This window comes from Dreissena polymorpha, chromosome 4, assembly GCF_020536995.1.
Source record: "Dreissena polymorpha isolate Duluth1 chromosome 4, UMN_Dpol_1.0, whole genome shotgun sequence".
Lineage (NCBI taxonomy): Eukaryota > Metazoa > Mollusca > Bivalvia > Myida > Dreissenidae > Dreissena > Dreissena polymorpha.
Genome location: NC_068358.1, coordinates 31,290,408 through 31,316,013, shown reverse-complemented (window position 1 = coordinate 31,316,013; position 25,606 = coordinate 31,290,408). Strand labels below are relative to the sequence as shown.

The 25,606-nt window shown below is 35.7% G+C and overlaps 1 protein-coding gene across 2 annotated transcripts in view; it reads right to left on the bottom strand.

Moving 5' to 3' along the window:
- Positions 1-25,606, bottom strand: part of LOC127879776 (protein fem-1 homolog C-like) — a 78,261-nt gene that overhangs the window by 14,093 nt on the left and 38,562 nt on the right. For both annotated transcript variants that reach the window (XM_052426830.1, XM_052426831.1), the window contains exon 2: positions 1,799-1,876. In XM_052426830.1, the coding sequence (XP_052282790.1) occupies positions 1,799-1,876 (78 nt within the window). The remainder of the gene's footprint in view (positions 1-1,798; positions 1,877-25,606) is intronic.

The window sequence follows — 25,606 nt, the reverse complement described above, 5'->3', positions numbered from 1 at the left end:
CCCATGCTGTGAAAAGTGGGGGTATTTACCCACATGGGACAAAAATTATCTATAACGCTGTTAACAGTCAGACACATAGTTCAACAGATGCTTCTAAAAATTAAGTGAGGAGTGAAAATAGAGCCCTTCAGTTTTCCAAGCATATCGTAGTATCAAATTTCCTTAGTAAAATGCTTCACAGTGAAAATTTTCACAGACTTAACACAGTCACATGATTAAAGGTTCATGCTCTTTAAATACTTCCAGATGGTTTAATACTTTTAGTTCTGTTATAAGTTAACACATTTCATGTAAAAGTGGGAATGAAAGACTTATGTTTGTGTTTGTGTGATTTCTTTACTTATAGTTCAGATTTATTCACAACATGAATCAATTATTTACATTTTTTCTGACTAGCAAAGAACAGCCCCACACAACCACAGAAGTAGAATACTTCATCAATTCTTCACGTGACTAGTGGGATTCGGCTGGCAATAACTCGGCCTCCATTGTGTGCTTATTAACATTTCAAGACTGTTTGGTGACAATTATATATAATAAGATGAACACTGGTTTAGTAAGAGAGCAGATATCATCGAGCCACATTTTTATAAAATTAAAGGACTATTTCTCCTAAGTTCCAGGAGGTCTTTCCATTAGGTAAGCTTCATTTCTGGAGAAAACTGCATGAATTACAAGCAATTTTTGAGAATATGTAGCCTATTTTTGATAAGAGCTATATAAAATAAAGTGATATTAACTCATAGGGCACGGAACCCCTCACACTCAGTGTGACCTTGACCTTTGAGGCAGGGAGATGGTGATACACGCCCACAAGCCATCTGCTGTTAGTGGTCATTTGTGATCAGTTAATTGACAATTGAATGATAAATGACCATGTAACAGTCCAGACAAGCTGTTGTCTGACCTTTGACCTTATATTTAGTGACCTTGACCTTTGAGGTAGAGAGATAAGTGCCTTTGAGGTAGAGAGATAAGTGCCAGGGCATTTTAAAGGGACTGTCAACCACAAATTACGTAAAAATAAAAGTTCTGAAATACCTTATTTTTACAATCATTAGTTAATATTGATTAAATATCACAACTGGTATATTTAATTACTTTTAAAAAGTTCATGTTTTTAGTATATTTGGTAATACAATTTCGCGATGTGAAATCGAAAGTACATCGCTAAAATAGGTGACATAATGATATACACACTATAAATAACACAAGTAGAATTATCATTTTATATATAAAATATATACAATTCACTACGCATGCACAATTTGCATTCCTGGGTTAACCACTAGACGACGATGATCAATCTACTGACGTTATTTATAGTTAACTGGTAGTTACCTGGTAGACATACCCAGTAAAATTCATTACCGAATATACTGAAAATATGAAAACACAACAACTTTGTTCAAGTAATGTTATATACCAATCGTGATATTTTAATCAATATTAACTAATAATTGTAAAAAATATGTTATTTTACAACTTTTCTTTTCTTTGTCGTCGTGGTTGACAGTCCCTTTAAAATCAATAAATATATTGCGAAATTATTGGTGAGACTGCAATTTTCGGATGGACATCTGTTAAGGTGTACAGCTTTTACATGCTGCCTTTTCTGTAAGGGGACAAAAAACAAACACTAAACAAATACTGAAATAGGAGAGTTAACATAATTATGTGTTTTATTTGCATTACTACAGGATATTTTAGCTTCAGTTGGCAAACATGTTTGGTATTCTGTTAAACTTTCAATATGATCGCAATGAACTAGTAGATGTTGCTATGTATATTCAATTACCTGCACACAGTTGTACACAATCGATGACAGCAGCCCATAGTCTATACCAGCAGTGTCCGTTATCCTGAATCCTGCCATCTGAAATGAGACAAGGGGATTTACCATATTGTAAAAACAAATTAAGTTCATACTGAACATTAAATTAGTTATATTTATCCCCACGCTTTTTGAAAAGCGTGGGGATATTGTGGTTATCTCTGCCGTCTGTCCGGTTGTCCCTCTGTCTGTCTGTCCGTATGTCCTGGCCACTATCTCCTACTACACTATAAGCACTAGAACCTTGAAACTTACACACATGGTAGCTTTGACCATATGTGCAACCCTGCACTATTTGGAATTTTGATCTGACCCCTGGGTCAAAAGTTATGGGGGTTGGGTGGGGCCGGGTCAGAGATTTTCACTCATTTTTTTATGTTATTTTACATTAACTTCTTCATTTCTACCATCGATTTACTTCAAATTGATACTGAACATCTCTTATGACAATACGGTCAATCTCAACTATGCATGGCCCCATTACCAACCCTGGGGCGACCCCACCCACATAGACCACGCCACCCCAAAATTGCCTTTTGCTTTAACTTCATTTCTACAAAGATTTTCTTCAAATTGATACTGAACAACTCTTATGACAATACGGTCAATCTCAACTATGCATGGCCCCATTACAAACCCCGGGGCATCCCCCCCACATAGGCCACGCCCACCCAAAATTGCCTTTTACTATAACTTCTTTGTTTCTACACCGATTTACTTCAAATTGATACTGAACATCTCTTATGACAATACGGTCAATCTCAACTATGCATGGCCCCATTACCAACCCTGGAGCATGCCCGCCCACATAGGCCACGCCCACCAAAAATTGCCTTTTACCATAACTTCATTTCTACACTGATTTACTTCTAATTGATAATGAACATCTCTTATGACAATAAGGTCAATCTCAACAATGCAGGGCCCAATTACCAACCCTGGGGTGCCCCCTGGGTCAACCATGCGGCGTGGGGATACGTGTCGGCCTCTGCCGCGCCATTTCTAGTTTCTTTATATTATTTGTTCAGTGTGAAAATTGACTTTAGGTCAATAATAAATTGTCATGACATATTTCTTACTATATGAGATTATTTTCTCATAATAACAAGTGTCCCAAAATTTAGAGACAGAAATTAATGTGTCCGAAAATTATAATTATATTGAAATAAATGCAATTAATCAATGTACAATAATAATCTTGTGATTAACTCTTGTGATCCAGTCAATTGCCATTGAAAAGAGGAGCGGCGAGAGGATACATCCTTGCTTCACTCAAGTTTCCACCTTGAATGGTTCAGCCCTTGCCAAAAAAGTGAGCAAAATCCGGTTATAACCCAGTTTTAAACTGGGTTTAACCCTGCGGTATTGGCACCGAGCTAAAAGCGAGTCTTTTAAACACACTTTTTGCTTACCGACTTGGTTTTATCCGAGTTAAATCTTGGTTTAACTCGCTTAAAGCCAACATAGTGGTTTTTTTAACCGTCTTAAGTGGGTTTAAAGTGAGTTATTTTCAGGCATCTGTGTTTAACTCTGCGGTATTTGCACTGTGCTAAAAGCGGGTTTTTCAGACACGCTTTTAGCTTACCGACTGGGTTTTTTAGCTTACCGACTTGGTTTTTTCTGAGTTAAATCTTGGTTTAACTCGCTTCAAACCAACATAGTGGGTTTTTTAACCATCTTAAGTGGGTTTAAAGTGAGTATGATTTTCTACAAGTTGGTTTTTTGGGGTTTTTTAAACATGCTTAGACCAACTTCTGTCTGTGGAGTTGGTTTTAAGTGGGTAAAAAGTGTTTTTTTTATGTGAGCTATAAGCAGGCTAAACACGGTTTTTAAGTGAGCGAAAAGTGAGCTGAAAGCACGCCTTTGTTAGTTTTTTTCAAAGTGAAAACATGCTTTTAACTCGCTTTAAACCTAGTTATTAACAGTATTTTATCTGTGAAAAAAACAAAAGCAATTTGTGGGTTTGGGTAAGTTGATTTTTGTCAGTTTTAACAGTGTTTTAGTGAGTTTTTTTAAGAAAGTAGGTTTTTTGTGAGCCTTTTGTGGGATTTTGCAGTGTGAAAAAAAATAATTTTGGACTGATATGTTCTAGAAAAAATGGTTTTTGTGAAGCAATTACAACAGTTCATTATAAGCCCCATGTGGTTAAAAGGGAAAAAAACACAATGTGTACAAAATTATGTTTATATGACAAAAATAGTACACCGCAAATTAATACAAACAGAATATTTTTACAATACATTATACAATAATAGACATTTATGGAAGATTTTAAAGCAAAAGGTTGACCGCAATGGACCACTGCGGGTGGAGTATTTAGACCGCAGCTGCCGCAGAGACCTGGATCTCAGCTGTTGGAGGTACCTGAACCGCAATGGAATGAGGAACCTGGATTTCAGCTTATGGAGGGACCTTGACGGCATACGGTGTTGGGACCTGCACAGCAGCTACTGGAGAGACCTTGACCGCTAGGGGACCTGGAAAGCAGCCAGTGCAGGGACCTAGACCTGATCTTGGCGGGTGGAGGGACCTGGAAAGCAGCTGGTAGAGACCTGGAAAGCGGGCGCTGGAGCGACATGTAGTTGTACCATTGATGCTGCTTGTGTCCTTCTCCTCTTGAGCATCTCTTATGCCAGTTGATCTGCAAAGGATTAATACCATATCACTTTCAAAAGGGCAAGGCATTCTTCAAACATGTTGATTGGTTATGTTTTCGTTCCACTTAACTATGAAATATTGCTGTTATGGTAATCTTGTTGCTTTAATAATAATCAATTTAAGTTATTTGCTTGTTGTTTTTGTTTGTTTATTTTTGAAATTTTAATCCCGTGATCACATGTGACTTAGCACTTTTCATCAATTATTAAAAGAAACTGCGTTTGGTAGAAAATGCAGTTTGAAAATGTACCAAGATGCGTGGTCTCATTTGGCTGTGTGGTCTGGTGGCATTGTAAATGCAATAACCTGTATAGTTTACCTCTCAACAAATCGAGCTTTCTTGGTCAAGGACAGGGCGAGGTTTTCCCACTCTTGTTCCCCTCAAGTTTGCCAGCTTGTGCAGGGTAAAAACCAGGTTTAAAAGTCCATACATCAGGCAGGCGATGATGCACATTCTTTCCAAAGGATCTTCCCATCGATGTCAATTTTGCCTTGTGGCAAGAGTTTAACCTTCAAAATTAAAATATATAAGTTCTAATTAAGTATGAGGGAAAGAAATCCGTTCAGTAATAACCAGAAATAGATATAAATAAAATTTTAGATGACAATAACCATGAAACACAACCATAATTATTCACTGTACACAACATTTACACTTTTTCATGTGTAAGTTTATCTATTTTTGCTTCAAAATGTGTTGTTTATCCTTTAAATTGCAATACAATAACTTATCCATTTACATTTCCCAGTGACAATACATAAATATGATAATTATCATAATTAATTCAATAAACTAAATAAAAAAGGGGTGAAGAAATGACAATACAAACCTGTTAAAACTGTTCTTCAGTATTCCAAAAACAACAACAGGCAGTTCAACCCCCTTTCCAACCAACTTATTATTGATTTCCACATTGCAGTAAAAAACACATTGTTTTCATCACACAATACTTCATGCTGACAGAATTTCAAGACATTTTACACTACCATTATAAGTCTTTCACTTCTTTATATTAATGTTGCTGAATTAAATTTAGCTCAATATTCAATTGCTGACACCAGCTTGTTTTTCAAAAGTTGTTGTTTTCAAAAAGATAACTTCCTCAGTGCAATAGCCAATCAAAAGCCTTATATCTTATTCCACACAGCTTTATCTCTAGGCAAACCCCATCAGTAGCCTTATCTGCCCCTAGATAAGCAGTACCCTGTTTAGCTCTGAATGCCTGACAGATTGTTATCTGTTTATTGTTAGTGGTGTGAAATAAGGGTTCATTTAGCATGTTTGGCATTTTATTATTTTATTGCAAATTAAGAAAATGGATATGATGGTATCATATGCAAATATCAAAATCTTGCATAACTTATGTACAAAAATAAATAGATTATTTCCAAAATAATGTTTCCAATACCATAATTATTTAAATATGCAGATTTAACAAGTAAATACTGTTTTAAACAAATATAAACAATCATATGAGATAAATCATATGAGATTGTTAAAAAAAATTAAAAAATAAAGACATACAACAATCATAAGATATTGTTTATAATAAAAACAAACATAAAGATAAAAATTCAAAGTGAAACACAAACTCTTTCATTTCCATGTATAAAACTAAGCTTGACCATTGTTATAGTTTTTGTCAGTGATACTTGTTGTCCATCTGTGAACCTGTGATGTTTTGAAAGAGCCATTTTCATCCAATATTCCCTAAAAATTATGGGGATCACACAAATGTACAATAGGGACAATGGCAAACAAGCTGTAAAAAAAAGCCCCTTTACAATTGACTTGTTTTATTTATGGCTATAAACATCAAACAAAGACCCAGTTGAAGAATTATTGTTTCATTGATGAGTTATATTAATAAACAAAAGACCAACTTGTTGAAAAGTGTGTTAAAGTGAGTCTTTAAGCCTCGTTGCAGCTCTCAACTTATTTACAAAAGGACCAAGTTAAACTCGCTTAAACCCACTTCTGTTTAAAAAAAGACCAACTTCTGTTGTAAAAGACTCGCTTATAAAACAAAAAGACACACTTAAACACACATAAACCAACTCATAAATAAAAAGGCTCACTTTTGACACACAAAAAACCGACTTCTTACAGAAAAAAACTCGCTTAAACACACATCTTCTTAAAATAACCAACTTTAAACTCAGTTAAGCACAGTTTAGCGCACATAAAACTCACTTTTATTAGCAAAAACCAACTTCCGCTAAGAAAAACTCCGAAAAAACACAGTTTTATGTTGGTTTAAGTGTGTTTTGGTATGAAAGTGGGTTATTTTTTGACAAGGGAGTGAGCTGGTTGTTGTGGATGACTCTGCACTCAAAGTTTTTGTACAGGGACCTGATGACGTTGACAAGTTTCTGAGGGATGCCATAATGTCGCAGAATCTTTCAGAGGGAGTCTCTGTGTAGGCTGTCGAAGGCCTTCTCAAAGTCCACAAAAACCACGTAGAGGGATCCATTCCATTCCTGGGACTGCTCAAGGATCTGCCTAAGGACGTAGATGTGGTCGATGCAGGACTTGCCTTTCCTGAAGTCAGCCTGGCGAAGGATACCATTCACTGCTGTTGTGATGCGTTGGAGGATGATGCGGCTGAAGATCTTACTGGTGAGAGATAGTAAAGTGATGCCTCGCCAGTTGTTACAGTTCCCCAGGTCTCCTTTCTTGGGCAGTTTGACAATGGTGCCGGTCTTCCATTTGCTTGGCACTTCTTCACTGTCCCAAATCTTTTGAAGAATCTGGCAAAGAAGCTGCGGCGTCACTGTGTCTTCTGCTTTCAGCATCTCAGGGCACACTCCATTGTCGCCAGGCGCCTTCCCATTGTTCAGCTTACGGATGGCTTCATTGACTTCCGTTACAATGATGTTGCCGAGGTTGATGTCAAGGTCCTCTTCAGCTTCAGGAATGTCGGCTAGGGTTGGTGGGTCTGGGCGGTTTAGGATGGACTCAAAGTGTTGCTTCCATCTCTTCAGCTTCTCCTCTTCCACAGTGACATGAGTTCCGTCTTCAGCTCTCACAAGAAGGTCATGGTGCTGGCCATAGTCGCCCTTCAGCTTCCTGGTGTTCTGGTACACTGTCTTCATGTCATTGTGCTCGGCTGCTGTCTCCGCCTCCTCTGCCAGCCTCTCTATGTACCTCTTTTTGTCTCTTCTGGCTGATGTCTTCACCACGTTGTCTTCCTCACTATATTCCTTTGAAATTCTTTGCTTAAGTCTTAGGGATTTGGTGTCTTACAGTTTCTTTTTGATCTGTCTTCTTTCTTCTATACGAGACCACGTTTCTTCTGAGATCCATTCTGTCTTCTGGCTATTTCTGAAGCCCAGAACTTCCTCTCCTGTCTCTTTCATTACTTTGTTGAAGCCTTCAATGGTCAGTGCTGCCTCATCTTCCAAAATACTAAATCTATTCCTGAGGGTTAACCTAAACTCTTCTTTCACTTTTGGGTCTTTCAACTTGACGACATCATAGGGTTGGTTCTTGATGTCTCCCGTCTTGGCTTTCCTGAGCTTCAAAGTCACCTTGGCCACCAGAAGACTATGGTTGCTGCTGATGTCTGCATGTCGCATCACACACACGTCCTGCAGAGAGTGCCTCAACTGACCATTGATTATGATGTGGTCGATCTGGTTCTGGGTCCTGCTGTCTGGGGATGTGTTAGTTTGTGGATCTCCTTGTGCACAAAAAGGGTGCCTCCTATGACCAAGTCGTTCTGTTGACAAAAGTTGACTAGTCTCTCCCTGTTGTCGGTGATCACACCCATTCCATGTCGTCCCATGGTGCTCTCTCTGTCTTTTTTGTTGAAGCCAACCTTAGCATTGAAGTCGCCAAGCAACATCAGCACGTTGTGTTGGGGAATGTCCTCTAAAAGAAAAACACTTTGAAGGGTGTCGTAGAATGCATCCTTGTCCTCTTCTTCCGCATTGTCTATTGGTGCGTAGCCCACAACAACAGACAGCTTGGCGTACTTGGAGTTCATCCTGACGTACAGCAGGCGCTGGTTCACAGGTTTCCACTGTAGCACGATGTTGGCCTTGCTCTTTCTTGATGATGACGGCAACTCCTTCCCGGTGGTCGTTGTCAGTTCTTCCTGACCAGATGATGACTTCTCTGGAACTCACCTTCTTCTTGCCAGAGCCAGTCCATCTTGCTTCTGTTACTTCCATAAGGGTCAGGTTGTATCGGTTCAGCTCACTCACCACTTGCGCTAGCTTTCCAGTCTGGTAGAGTGTTCGCACGTTCCAACATCCAACTCTGATCCATCGCTTTAGCGTCAAGAGTTCCGCTATCGGGGTGGGGACGTCCTTGTGGCTTTGATCCCCATCCTTCATAAGTCCAGTTGCCTGGTCTGCTTCACTCCCGGCGCCGTTTGTCGCTTGTTCCCTTGTTGTCGTTGCTAGCCCCACGCCCAACCCTCCTCCTTTTTCAGCGCGGGATTGGGACCGTCCTTGGCGAAGTTACGGTTTGATTGGGAAAAATTGCTTTCTTTTGACATAACTTGGGAAAGAATTTTCTTGTTTTTTTGACAAACAAATGCTTTAAATTGAGAATTAAAAGTGATTTTAATATTACATTTACAAAACAGTTATTAAACCGAAAGCCTTAGTTTGGAATTGATGATTCAATCTATCTTTTGGAAGATCCGTAGAAAGTCAGTGTATTATGATTGGTTGACGAGACACGAGATCTATCACGCGAAGGATTCTGGTAGTGTACTTTCAAATTTGGAATACTTGTTTTTTTCAATTGCAAAAACTTAAGCATTTTCATTGACCGTTGACATGTTTGAAACTTTGGATTAATATCATTATTAAGAGAGCACACCACATCACGTAAGTGGTTTTAATTTGCGCATAAGTGATATATATATGTAGTGTTTTATCCAGGCCATTTTAGCATGGCGCGGCGCCATGCCATGCCCTTTTTTGTAACGCCACTCTGCCCCTTTTCAAAGCCATTTAGCGCCACGCTGCCCATCCCAAAGGCCACCGGCCTGCCCGTTCATGAGCACCCACTGTTTCCCGCCGTGCACACTTATTTATAACACCTTTATTGCCTTTTAACCAAACTTCTGAGCTGACTATTACCCGATTATGGCCCTTAGGCAGCGAAGATTCGCGCGGTTGTGAATTAGTCGTGCGTGAATAACTCCGTGTCAATATCAATCAATAATTTCAGTGGCTTTGTTATGCCAAGCACACTAATCCATCTGTAATGTGTTTTTCCTCCACGATAAAATCTTGGACAGTTACTTCGGAGACTAATGATGAAAACCTCGATGTTATCCTGGTGGAAATTGAGCATTTCATGCACAATTCAGTTATATCAAAACTTATATTTTTACGCGTAATTAAATAAAAAAAGTTATATCTTTATCGGTTTTTTATGTCGTCTTTAAGATAATTAATTATTGAAACAATTACTGTAACATGAACTAATTAAACAAAATGCGAATCTTGTATAAGGCGGACATTTAATACGATTTTACGTTGCTATGCGCACCTGTTTCTTACATCACTTTAACAAGATGGCGGACTATAAAGAATTAAATTGTGACTCTCTGCAAAAATGGCAAATTACTATCAAATTAACGTTGGAGATCATACATTTCCAAGGGATTCATGAAATGCCTGTGATAATCAACGATGCATAAAAACGTTTCAGATACCAACAACATAGTTATAGTAATCTACTCAGTGGATGTACCGGTATTTCAAATTTTCACGGAAACCAGTGTTTGCAAATTGTTAGAGTTCAGTTTACTCGCAAAGTTAAAACATCTGACAAGATTATCGTAAGAAAATTGGATAAGACAATCATGTTTTCATTTATATTTATAATATGCTAGCGGATCTGTATCGAATCAAATGCATATGCATATATTGCTTTATTATGTTTGTCGTGCTATACAGTTTACTGAAACAGCATGGAACTTAAATGGACATTGCAAGGTGAATATATTAATATAAATCTAGGTTGGCGCTAAGGAAAACAAGATGCGTTTGTGAAACACAATGTCCCCCTATATGATGTTTGACCTTGTAGGATGACCTTGACCTTGTGAAGGATGACCTTGACCTTTCACCACTCACAATGTGCAGCTCCATGAGATACACATGCATGCCAAATATCAAGTTGCTATCTTCAATATTGCAAAAGTATTCATAAAATAAGCGATTTGGGCCACATATATTTGACCTCTGACCTTCAAGGATGACCTTGACCTCGACCTTTTACCACTCAAAATGTGCAGCTCCATGAGATGCACATGCATGCCAAATATCAAGTTGCTATCTTCAATATAGCAAAAGTATTTATAAAATAAGCGATTTTGGCCACATATATTTGACCTCTGACCTTGAAGGATGACCTTGACCTTGACCTTTCACCACTCAAAATGTGCAGCTCCATGAGATACACATGCATGCCAAATATCAAGTTGCTATCTTCAATATTGCAAAAGTATTCATAAAATGAGCGATTTTGGCCACATATATTTGACCTCTGACCTTGAAGGATGACCTTGACCTTTCACCACTCAAAATGTGCAGCTTCATGAGATACACATGCATGCCAAATATGAAGTTCTTCAATATAGAAAAAGTTATTGCAAAATGTTAAAGTTGGCGCAAACAGACAGACCAACAGACCAACAGACAGGGCAAAAACAATATGTCCCCCACTACTATAGTGGGGGACATAAAAAATTAGTAGCCAAATTTCAGCACTACGATGACGACCCACATTATAACCTTATTTGCTCAATGAACAACATAATCATTATCATGAATCTATAGGTATCAACAATGACTGTATTAAATTATCAATGAAGTCACATTTAAATAAATTATTTGTTACCTGAAATCAAATAATTTCATGTTTTTTTTATTTTTCATTTATATTTATTTTCATGCACTGGCATAAACGGTATACAATGTTAGAACTTTCAGATATGCCCCGGTCTTTGATTGGGTGGGTCTTGCGTAACTCCTATTGGCCACCCCACCCTTCTCCCAATAATTTTTGCCGTAGTCTGGTGCTTCTTGATTCTTGAAAAATACATTTACTGCAATGTATTCTTGAATTGACATATTTTTCCATAGTTGCAAAATATAATTCATTCAAACATACCGGTAAATTTGTAAGTCTTAAATACCGCATGTAGTGAACGGCTAGGCTATATTTAGTTACACATCGTCTGTTTTAAAAAAGCATGCTTTGCATGCGTAGAACTTGGCATTGCAGACGACAGCAATAATTTCGCGCTCTTTCTTATAACACGAGTTTTACATGGCATACCGATATTAATGCATAGTGAATAGTTATTATCAAGTGGCTGTAGAAAAACGGTGTAAATCAGTTCTACAAATAGACATGATAAAATATACATGCACTGGATTTAATTTGTTACCGCATCAAATTATTAACGGGTTTTGTTTTTCACAACTTACTAGCCGTAAGTAATTTTACACTGCTCACCAATTGCAATTAACTTCTCATAATTATTGATTGTTTACAGTACTGTAAATAGGTGTGATGATGATGCCCGAAACCGCCTTTAATGTACTGCTTTATTTACCGGTTTTCTATCAGGTATTAATGCTACAACTGTGATTCATTGTTAATAAACCTGCGAAAAACACTTACTCTGTGAACGACGTCAATCAAAAATAATAATCGCTATATAACTCCGCCTCCATAAACATTCTCGTAACCGATTGGACGTTAAATATCACAGTTTGTCGACTGGAAAGTTACCCAAAAATTTCCAATGATGCAACTGTTAGCATACATGACTGTGTTATGTGGCTTGAATATACGATACGGGCATCCGGTTATCTCTTATCAGTGGACTATCTATTACCGCCTGGAGCTTTTATGGCTATTACATGTGGAAATCAGTACTGAATTCTCTTTAAAAGTAGGGAATATTATATACTTATAGAGAAATATCAGGGTTTTTTGCAATCGCCATTTTCATTCACATTTTAAACTTTAATCGCCAGCTGAAAGATTCAACCCCTTTGGCGATTTTGGTGATCAGAAACGCTAACATAGATATAAATCAAAGTAAGTTAAATACATCTATTACCATTAAATGTGCTTGTATATATTTTTATGTTTTTTCCACAACTGCCTCTGATGTGATTACATGTTTCTCCCAAAACCAATTTTCCACAGAACGTTTTTGCCCTTTTTTGCCTAAACTGCACATTAAAATGCCGTTTTTGAAAGTAATGTGCCATGCCCCTTTGCCCTCCTAGAAAAACACTATGATCTGTTTTTGTTTATTTATGCCAAAAATAGTTTATGTTGCTAATATTACCGATTAAAGTACCGCCCAGATTTCGGGCGGGAGACTTGATGTGAAATATGCCGCAAACAGTTGCAACTCCGGAGGGTCAATAGCGGGGAGTTAGATTATTGCAACTAAGTAAAACCCTTGCATTGAATGATTTTACAATCGGGACAGGAGTTCCAGATCACTAATGAAACAAACACCAATTTGCTAATGGTATACCTCTTTGGAAGCGGATTTATGTCCGCTATCCTACACAAGTTTCAAAAGTTGGAATAATTCTATTCATCAATATGTAAACATTGAGTTTTCTTGTCCACTCAGAACACTAGTTTCGAATCAAGGACAGGTATTCCAGATCACATGACGTAAACTATTACCAATGATGGGGACCGATTCAAAATTATGTTTAACTTTCAAATAGCTTGCATATCAGCTAGTTAAGCAATTTTAAGAAGTAAAGGAAAAGAAAAATGTATTTATTATCGTTGTGTGATTGAATAAACTGGTTATACAGGTTTTTAAGGTGTTGCATGTTCAGTGGTGTTGAAATGAAGATTGCCAGATTTGTAGGTTTGGTCATTCGACAGGCTAGTCAGGAACTAAAATATCATTATAACAAAACATTTCTCATAGATTTGATACATTCAATTTGTTTGTGATGTTCCTAGTGTTTTTTTGCTTCTATGATTCGGAAAACCTGCCTTTATATATAAGAATAAAAAGGCAATCTGATCTTTTTCTAATAACTTCTAACAGTATTTAACATTATGATCATCTTAAGTAAGCGTATGAATTCTAATTTAAAGCAAAATATGTGATACCCAACGTACATTTAAGTTTTGGTGGTCCTCAAAAGTGTCTGGCCTCGATTTGGCGTAAGCGGTGCCTAGGTAAACTAGAGTTGCGACACCTTAAGGGTTTCGCGGGATGGAATGAGTGGGGAGATGAAATAAAATTGAAAACCTATTTCTTTTTGTGCATTTAATGATGGTAACCAAAGTTCTCGCAAAAACTTAATATACATATCACATGAAAGTAACCATCATACTCGCAGACATGTTTATTTTTTCGAGGCCGTTCGATTAGCTACCTTAAAAAGTAGAACTTCAATTCCCATGACTATAATATTAAAAACGTGAAAAGAGCAAACAACTGCAGTGTGTCGGACATCCCCATCTTAAACACTATCGACTAGCATTAAGCCTTTTTCTGTGTCTACAAAATTCTGTGTATTTTATTGAAACATCATTATAGCTTTGCGTTCAAGATAATGTTGAATTCATTTTGTAATGCAATCAGCGCTTTGATTTTATATTACGAAATGTTCTACGCAGTACATTGTGTGACGTCATTTCGGTGACGAAACACAATGGTTTTATTTACACTCTCTGGAATTTAAGGACATGTCGTTGTGTTTTTTTTATCTGTAAACTATATGTTTAAAGCATCGAACGAATGCAAAACGTATTTCGGATTGTGTGTTCATCATGCATAAATGTAAACATAGATAGGAATACAACACAATTGTGTGGTTTGAACTAAGTTTCGATAAAGACATGGATTAATAAAGGTGAACTAAGTTTCGATAAAGACATGGATTAATAAAGGTGAAAGTGCATATCGTTTCAAATTGTTTGTTATAAACTTTGGATTAAAGTAGTCAATTTATTGTTACAAACATTGGATTAACGATGTCATTTATGTAAGCGTGACGTTTATACTAAATTAAGTTTTTTTTTTATAACTCTTGTTAAAGCTGAAATTGAGTCATCAAATTTCGCTACAAAACGGTGTCAGTTGCAATAGATATTTTAATGTGCTACGTGAAATTATAATTATGTTTGATTATTTTGTTTATATGTTACGCACTTTATGCTGCTAATGATGTGTTGCTCACGGCAAGCCTCGCCGTGTAAACCTTTCTTCAACTCGTCGGACAAATTCAAGTAAACGTGATACTTACATTGTATTTTATTTTTTCTGTGTATTTGATGATGGTATCCAAAGATATCACAGATATTTTAATATACATGAAACTATTTCAATTAATGCTATTTTGAGAAGTCCGTCACCACTCTATCGTTTGTTATTGTTTATATAATACTTTTTTGCTCCTCTATATAAACATTTCTCAAAACCGGCTTTCCGTACTTTTATTTTGCATGCAACTGATTGCGCAATTTATGACGTATGTTGTGTGACGTAATTTATTTGTCAAAACAAACAATTTTAAGTTAAATTCTCTGGATGTTTTTAACAGTTATTTATTTGTTTAAAGCATCGAACGAATGCAAAAACGTATTTCGGATTGTGTGTTTATCATACATAATTGTAATTGTTATATTATATTGGATTATTGTCGTCATTAAGGTAAGCTAGTTGTTTATACTCAATTGATTTACTGCTCACGTTTATTTATTGATTCAATAATTAAACCCTAAATTAATAATGTATTTGTCTCATGATTATCATGTATATTAAAGATATTATCGGATAAATAGAATACCATGTTAATACCAGTTTGTACTTACATTTATCCGACACGTCTCGGAAAGCCTCGCCGTGTAAACCTTTCTTCAACTCGTCGCACACAATAACATAGATTTATGTCATGAATATCTAAACAACCACACTCGATCTGCACAAAAGACATGCATGTGTACTTCGTATTGATATTTAAACACAATTATTACGTCGTTGTTTATAGATTTAACGCATAACTGTATATTATATTGAATTAATAACGCGTAACTTAGTTTCTTTGTTTCTTAACAAGATGGAAGCTAGCCTAAGCGCTTTTCATGACGTTACGTCACAATGTTTATCTACGCGCGTTGTGTTTCGCAGAAAAAAAATTAAACACAAAATACTCGAAAACTTGATTTTTCCCAGGTATAACGCCTACGCCAACAGGTAGATCGCATTCTTGTCCATATACATGTCAAATTTCAGCAAACGTGTTCGGCCAGTTTTCAAGGCGCTCAAATCGCAGTGATTTGCACCAACTTAACGAAACTTAGCCCCCTTTATCATTCGTTCGATTGAACGTCATCAATGATGACGTCCAATACATCACTCATTCCATACTAGAGTTGCGACACCTTAAGGGGTTTCGCGGGATGGAATGAGTGGGAACTAAAAAAATGTGGGTTCGAAAATTTTGGGTCTAAACAAATGTGGGTACGAACATTTTGGTTACGAAAAAAAATGTGGGTACGAAAATTGTGGGTACAATGGGTCAATGTTAAGGTTTTAGCATGGCGGACGCCGGACGGCGACACGACACGACACAATGAGCTGGCTACGACAATACCTCAGGTATTCTCCTAAAACAGCCGAGCGCATATGCATAAGTCAGTGAGTAATACTCAACAAGACTCATAATTGTCAAGCAAATTTGTCCCCTACCGGCTCCACCATTGTCAGAATTTATTTTATGTTTTTATTTATTGCCATAGAAACCAGAATTTTTGACGTAGGAACAAAATGAAATCACGTGCATAATGTCCTTATTGCCATCTATCCATGTTTCAAGTTTCATGAAAAAATATTAAGAACTTTTAAAGTTATCGCAGGATTCAGAAAAGTGTGACAGACTGACTGACTGACTAACTGACGGACACACAGAGTGCAAACCATAAGTCCCCTCCGGTGAAACCGGTAGTGGACTAATAAAAGCTAGGCACGGCGTATAAAATCAGAACCACTGGGCCGAATCTGCTGAAACGTGGCCACATTATAGAATATAGTCCAAACAAGCTACAGAATGAGCGTTTTTGGACCTGAAGCGTAAAACATTAACCAATGATGGACAGCACAAAATGGGTCTTTTGTACAAAACATGTAAACTTTAAGTGGCATTTAATGACCTTTAGACATCAGAAAGTTGCAAATTTTTAATATTCTGCACACTTCGACTTGTTTTTTTTACAAATTTAGAAGCATTTATGCTTGGGATGTATATAAACCGTGTTATTCAGTGTCAAATTTGGCCAAAAATCACAATAACATCCCAAAAATGGCTAAGCAGCAATGCCCCTTTAACATTATTCCTTATATTTAATTGTATTGTTTAAAAATGTGCAGCTCCATGAGATACATATGCATTCCAAATATCAAGTTGCTATCTTCAATATCGCAAAAGTATTCATAAAATAAGCGATTTGGGCCACATATATTTGACCTCTGACCTTGAAGAATGACCTTGACCTTTCACCACTCAAAATGTGCAGCTCCATGAGATACAAATGCATGCCAAATATGAAGTTGCTATCTTCAATATCGCAAAAGTACATGTATTCATAAAATAAGCGATTTGGGCCACATATATTTGACCTCTGACCTTGAAGGATGACCTTGACCTTTCACCACTCAAAATGTGCAGCTCCATGAGATACACATGCATGCCAAATATCAAGTTGCTATATTCAATATTGCAAAAGTATTTATAAAATGAGCGATTTTGGCCACATATATTTGACCTCTGACCTTGAAGGATGACCTTGACCTTTCACCACTCAAAATGTGCAGCTTCATGAGATACACATGCATGCCAAATATGAAGTTGCTATCTTCAATATAGCAAAAGTTATTGCAAAATGTTTAAGTTGGCGCAAACAGACAGACAGACAGACAGACAGACAGACCAACCAACAGACAGGGCAAAAACAATATGTCCCCCACTACTATAGTGGGGGACATAAAAAGATAACTGTGTATATTTAATCATAATGGCTCTGTATATCACACATGATAGGCCACTGCTGGGGCTTGAACCCAGAACTCATCTTACATTGTAAGATGCGTTTTTCAATTAAACTACAATGACTGTATCTTGTGAAGTGGAGCCAACATACACCCACATACCGGTAAGTGAAAAAATTATTCTGTCCATATATGTGTACTGGGCGTTTCTGACACATGTCGCATAACTGTTTACAACAAAAGATGTATACATAGATATATATACATAAATGGGGAAAAATAAACTGTCTATTTTTTTTTTTTCATATATACACATTTGCTAGCAATGATTTATAATTATATCATGTTGAAATCATTTATAGACAGAATATTACTGAAACTGCAATAAACTATAAGATGGATAGATATAATGTTTCATTCCATATAGTACAATGAACAAATGTTCTTCCGATGCCATTTTCACTAAGGTATAGGAATTGAATCCTGATATACAACTAAAAATGTATGTTGGTTTGCATGAAATATTCAACAAATCCTCATATTCAAGCTTGGTCATCACTTAGTGAAATAATTTGTGGACATATCATAATAGAAAAATGCATTTCATGCCTCTAGATTGCTTTATTACAGGGTTCCCAGCTTTTTGTATGAACAAAATTCCCTGACTTTTCCCTGATGGAAAATAAAACGTCCAGGATCATAATTTCGACCTATTTCTTGTTTTAGACACCCTGAATAAATAGCAGTTGCAGACATAACTTATTTTTAAAGCTACATGTATACTACAAAGTCACCATAGCCATGCAGAGGAAATAATTTGCTGTTTTAATTGTATGGACTTCTCGAGACAAGTTGGGAAAGTCTGCCCAAGCAAAATTCCCTGATTTTTCCCTGATTTCAGGAACTTTTCCCAAATTCCCTGACTTTTCCCTGACTGGAAAAAGTGAAAGTCTTTTTCCAGGTTTTCCCTGATTTCCAGGTTGGCTGGGAACCATGAATGATAAAATGTTCTTTAGATGCCATGTGTATTAATATATAGGTCTATTTTTCTGAGATATTAATGAAAATGCCTGTGGGTATGTGGCGAATATTAAAAAAATCTGCAACTTGATATATGGTGCTAACACGGTAAAATTGTATGAGCCCAAATTTTAATAGATGAATGCGTATTATGCTTCTCTGCTTATACTATGACGACATGTTCATACGATGCCATTTTTATTAATATATATGCCAAATTTAATGAAATAGAATTGAAAATGTGTGTTGCCAGTTACCAAGTAAGAAAAAAATCAGCATTTTTATGTAGGGTCTTCACATGGTAAAATTATTTGTGCCCAAAATAATAATAGATGAATGCATATTAGGCTTCAATGTTGCTTATACCATGACTACTGGTTCATACGATGCTATTTTTAAAAATATCTATGCCAAATTTAATGAAATAGACTTGAAAATGTGTGTCGCCAGGTACCAAGTAAGAGAAAAATCAGCATTTTTATGTAGGGTCTTCACACGGTAAAATTATTTGTGCCCAAATTATAATAGATGAATGCATATTAGGCTTCAATGTTGCTTATACTATGACTACTGGTTCATACGATGCCAATTTTATAAATATCTATGCCAAATTTAATGAAATAGACTTGAAAATGTGTGTCGCCAGGTACCAAATAAGAAAAAAACAGCATTTTTATGTAGGGTCTTCACACAGTAAAATTATTTGTGCCCAAATAATAATAGATTAATGCATATTAGGCTTCAATATTGCTTATACTACGACTAATGGTTCATACGATACCATTTCTATAAATATCTATGCCAAATTTAATAAAATAGACTTGAAAATGTGTGTCGCCAGGTACCAAGTAAGAACAAAATTAGCATTTTTATGTAGGGTCTTCACACGTTAAAATTATTTGTTCCCAAATAATAATAGATGAATGCATATTAGGCTTCAATGGTCCTTTTTTCTATGACGACATGTTCATACGATGCCATTTTTATTAATATATATGCCAAATTTAATGAAATAGAATTGAAAATGTGTGTCGCCAGTTACCAAGTAAGAAAAAAATCATCATTTTTATGTAATAATAGATGAATGCATATTAGGCTTCAATGTTGCTTATACTATGACTACTGGCGCGACTTAATAGTTATGGACCAACCCCATTAGGAGAGTCAACCAGAAAATCCCGAAAAGTTGACAGTTAACAAAGACCGGTCCAAAACAGGTTTTAAATGCAGTTATTGGCCCAAATCAATCACGTCTTGATTGGAAAGATTGACATTTTTCACATTTAACCGATACATTCTTTCACAAAATACTATCTTAAACATTTAAAATTTATCTATTCTGCTCTTTCATATCGAGAAAAACAGCGATGTGTCAGACTTTCTTGAAATGCAAATCTCCCGAGATTTCACGGTATTTCTACTTTTAGTAACATACCATATGTCAGTCAATAGCGATACATCGCTAATGTTATACTTGTTATGTACAAACTGACTTAAAATAAAATTTGTATTTGTATACCATGTGCTCAAGTGTTTTCAAATTCAGAATGACATTTCCCGGTATTTTAGAATATTCTGGCTTGTTTTGTTAACAAATTGTAGTGTAAATACAAACTCAAAGTAAATATTTAAAACTACCCGATTCACACTGAAATCAGTTTTATAATCCACCAGACGTTTGTTGTTAATCACAAATAATAGATTTCAGAAAACAAAGGTAATGTTTTATTGTTTACAATATCAGCAAAAGATGTCAAGGATGATCCGACAGTATCCAAATGAAAACTAGTGTTGGACAAAGCGACAATGGCTTCAAAATTGTGAATTTCAGACTGATGAGAGTTATTTTCATACGGGTGCTGGATGTTTCGGTAAATGACCAGTTCGGTAAATTGATTTATAGAGTAAAAGTCGTGGATGTTTCGGTAAATTGATTTTATATAGGAGGTATACCTACAACGAGGTGTTAATGACACCTATTATCGGCTTACAATAACATTGGGGGCATTTATTTGCAAACTGTGGATTACTTTTGAGTTGAGTAATTAATGCCATGCCTAAGGTAAAGAATTTAGTTAATTTTACGATTTAAATAACGCAATACTGTTGTTTGGTTTTTAAATTGGTGCTTTTATTTAATTAACAAAATTATAACATAATAGTAAAAATAAGAAATAATGATTCATCTATTGTTAGATGCATTTGAAACATTTAAACCTTAAAATATTCCTCGATGCAGTAATTTATATTCATTCACCAATATATGTAGTAATGTATCCAAGAAAATGAGTATTCTTTGATTTATTGCGTGACATAAATATGTTACGACTCTGGTTGACTTTAGATACAGAGTTGGCCTCAGAGAACAGGTATGTCAATACCATATAAATTGTACGCTGAAGTTTCTTTAGCTAATAATTTTCTAATGTTGACAGACCATTGACATTGCTGAGGTTTGTTGATTTAAAGACTTATTATCATCACGGGCAGAAAAACATTATAGACATTAAACAGCGCGTCATTAAGTAGACAACAGCTGCACAATTGTATGGTAAAAGGTAAATATGTATCTTAATAATTATGTTGACAACTAGCTTACGTAGCAACGTCCGAAAATATGAAATATCCGACATGTATTTCAATATTTAAAATTCAAGATATAATGACGACTGAACTGTTTTACTTTAAGTAAAAAACGGTAAAACTATGTTGAAAATGAAACACAACAAACTAAATACTTACCTGTTACGGCTAAACGACTAATTATCCCAATATAACACTGTCATTGAATCGCACATTTCAATTATAATTATTCCCCTTGAAAGTTAATGCATATTGATATAACGAATTCATCAAACGTTATCAAACATTAGTAATTTGAATTGCATCGGATTCGCACAATATTATGTGGATGTAAATCCGATCCGGTTGTTGTTTATGTGTCAAGCTCATTTTGTCAGTGACTGAGTGAGATATAATAAATTTCTTCCGTAGTAAAATCTACTGTAAAGTACACAATGATACTTACGTAATTCTGTCGTATCCGTCTGAATAAACATCCGCTGCACAAAATATAGACATTTGTATTAATGATAATTAAACACAATCATATTTTCTGTGTTTATTGAATTAATAACACTGAGTTTCTTTGTCGCGTTACAAGATGGCGGATGTCTACCGCTGTTTGTGAAGTGACGTCACAATGTTTATCTGTGCGCGTGCCCTTTCCCATAAAAGTATTTAAACACAAAATACTCGAAAACCTGATTTTTCCCAGGTATAACGCCTACGCCAACAGGTAGATCGCATTCTTGTCCATATACATGTCAAATTTCAGCAAACGTGTTCGGCCAGTTTTCAAGGCGCTCAAATCGCGGCTATATGCCTCAACTTAACGAAACTTAGCCCCCTTTATCATTCGTTCGAATGAACGTCATCAATGATGACGTCCAATACATCACTCATTCCATACCAGAGTTGCGACACCTTAAGGGTTTCGCGGGATGGAATGAGTGGGGAGATCAAATCAAATTGAAAACCGATTATTTCGACCAAAAAATTGGGTACGAAAAACATTTGGGTACGAAAAAAATAAATGGGTAAGAATATACAAATGTGGGTACGAAAACGTTTGGATACGAAAAAAAATTGGGTACGAAAAAAATGGGAACCAAAAAATAATTGGGTATGAAAAAATTTGGGTACGAAAAATTTGGGTAGTAAAAAAATGGGAACGAAAAAAATTTGGGTACGAAAAAAATTGGGTACGAAAAATTTTGGGTTAAAAAAAAAGAGTGGGTACGAAAAAGAGTGGGTACGAAAAAGTTTGGGTACAAAAAAAAGGGTATGAAAAAAAATTTGGGTACGAAAACATGTGGGTACGAAAAAAAATTGGGTACGAAAAAAATTTGGGTACGAAATAAATGGGTACGAAAAAAAAAATTGGGTACGAAAAAATTTGGGTACGAAAAAAATGGGTATGAAAAAAAAATTTGGTAGGAAAAAAATGGGTACAAAAAAATTTGGGTACGAAAAACATTTGATTACGAAAAATATTTGGGTACGAAAAAAATGGGTACGAAAAAAATGTGTGGGTACAATGGGTTCATGTTAAGGTTTTAGCATGGCGGACGCCGGATGGCGAAAAGACACTTCATGACACAATGAGCTTGCTATGACAAAACCTCAGGTTTTGTTCGAAAACAGCCAAGCTCATATGCATAAATCAGTGAGTAATAGTACTTATACTCAATAAAAGCTAGGCACAGCGTATAAAATCAGAACCACTGGGCTGAATCTGCTGAAACTTGGTCGCATTATACATTATGGTCCAAACATGCTACAGAATGAGCGCTTCTGGACCTGACAGCGTAAAACATTAACCGATAATGGACAGCACAAAATGGGTTATTTTGTACAAAAAAAAAGTAAACTTTAAGTGGCATTTGATGACTTTTAGACATCAGAAAGTTGCAAATGTTTAATATTCTGCACACTTCGACTTGTTTTTTGTTTTTTTTACAAATTTAGAAGCATTTATCCTTGGGGTGTATATAAACCCTGTTATTCAATGTCAAAAATAGCTAAGCAGCAATTCCCCTTTAACATTATTCCTTATATTTAATTGTATTGTTTAAAAAGATAACTGTGTATATTTAATCATAATGGCTCCGTATTTCACACTTGATAGGCCACTGCTGGGGCTTGAACCCAGAACTCATCTCACATTGTAAGATGCATTTTTCAATTAAACTACAATGACTGTATCGTGAGAAGTGGAGCCAACATACACCCACATAAGTGAAAAAATCATTACGTCGATATATTTGTCCTGGGCGTTTCCCGACATGTCGCATAACTGTTTACAACAAAAGATGTATACATAGATAAATATACATACATGTAAATGGGAAAAAATGAACCATCTATTTTTAATTTTTGCTTCATATATACACATTTCCTAGCCATGATTTATAATTATATCATGTTGAAATCATTTTTAGACAGAATATTACTGAAACTGCAATAAACAATAAGATGGATAGATATAATGTTTACTTTTATCTAGTACAATGAACAAATGTTCTTCCGATGCCATTTTCACTAAGGTATAGGTATTGAATCCTGATATATATACGACTAAAAATGAACATCTAAACAGCAGTATTTTACATGAAGAGTACTCACAAAACCACAACAATAATACTCAATGAATGGGCTGTCCGAAATCCGAAAAATATGTACACTACAATATCAAGACGTTAATACAAAATATGCACGTTAACATTATTCAAGATATGAAAGCAATATATCAAGGGATATAGGAAATATTTGGGGTGGTACGCACACTTTAACAAAGAGTCAGTGTGCGAATTTCACATTTGAAACCACTAGCCCGTTCGGGCTACCAGATGGAATTTTTCACTAGCCCGAACCAAAGTTTACTAGCCCGAACTGTTTATCACAAGTTTTTAAAATAAGTTTATATTTTTGCGGTTCTGGGTAGATTTTATTGCAGGTAGGGTGTAATTGATGAGGATTGCAACTAACAGTTGATCCCAATTAACTGGAAATGTTATTATAATATTTCAATGACACAATACGATTATAATATTTATGTATGACGATATTCGTCAATCAATACCTTACATGCAGTCAAGATGCAAAGGTTTATATCCAGTCTGTAAATAATTTTAGATGTCAATTGTCCCAAATTTGAAATCCGAAACATTTAGCCGAAAGTCTTAGGCCGTATGATAAAGCGAATAGAGGGCAGTGTCTCCTCCCCCTAGCTTACTGTTTTTTTTATAGTCTTTCTAGGTCCAATTCTGGTGAGTACAATGTGAAAAATTATCAACCAGACCATCCGTAACATCGCATGTGTATTCATCATTCTAGATATTTTTTTATCAAGAATGTCGAAAATAAATTAAAATCGACAGATAATACCGTATCCGGAAACAACTGTCCAAAAACAATCAATGTAAGTCCTTGCACGTGAAATAAAATATGCATAACGTTTGACTGCCAAAACTGAAAACCAGTAAAAAGTAACCAAGCAACTACGCTATCAATATATAATTTGGTTGACATATTCTATTAAAATATGATATTGCAATGCGTTAATTCGTCAATAGATCATTACAAATCCAAGATGGCGGACATTTAAAACATTTGTAGACTTGTATGGTTTTCTGAAAGTACAGCAAATTGAACAACCTGGGTAGATCCGCATTTTATTTGCACGGTATCAAAAAAAAATTGTCATTCAAACTCTCGTCATGTCAACATAATCAGAAGGGTGAGGAAACGCGATACGAAGCTAAATAAACCCTCTAAGGTATGGTTCAAACGATGGATGAAAATAATATTTTTGAGCATTTTTAATTTCAAAAGTTCGAAAAATCAATAGCCCAATCGGGCTAGTACCCATTGAAATTCAGTAGCCCGAAACATGATCAACTAGCTCCGGGCTAGTGCGAATTTCGAACATTGTAGAGTTATCAATAATATGCATATTCTACATGGAAAAAGTGTCATAATTCTTATAAAATGCAAGTGATACAGTTGTCTGCTCTTGTATTTAGGTTGGGGTCATGTTGGTTAAGAAATATGCAAAATATGGAAGCAATATGTCAAGGGACATAGGAAATATTTGGGGTGGTACGCAAACTATAACATTTGCACGCTAACGCCAATGCCGGGGTGAGTAGGATAGCTCCACTTTATATATTTCATATATAATAGTCGAGCTAAAAAGTAAATATACTATATTATTAACAACAAGCTTACCTCAATCACAACTTTAATGCAATGCTTATAACAATAAAGTTACAATGATATTTCATTGATTAAAACTAACTTATTACTATTGGTTGCCTGCACTGGCAACCATCTTTAGTATTTTGGTTGCCCAGATAAAGAATAACGAGCCCAGAAATATGTACATGTGTATATTATACTTTCTTTTAATAAAATAATAGATAATTAAATAAATTTGCTGACATTGCACTACTCAATGTTTGATGTTTTATTATGAGCCTGAATTTAATTATTTCCTATTCCTAAATAATGAATG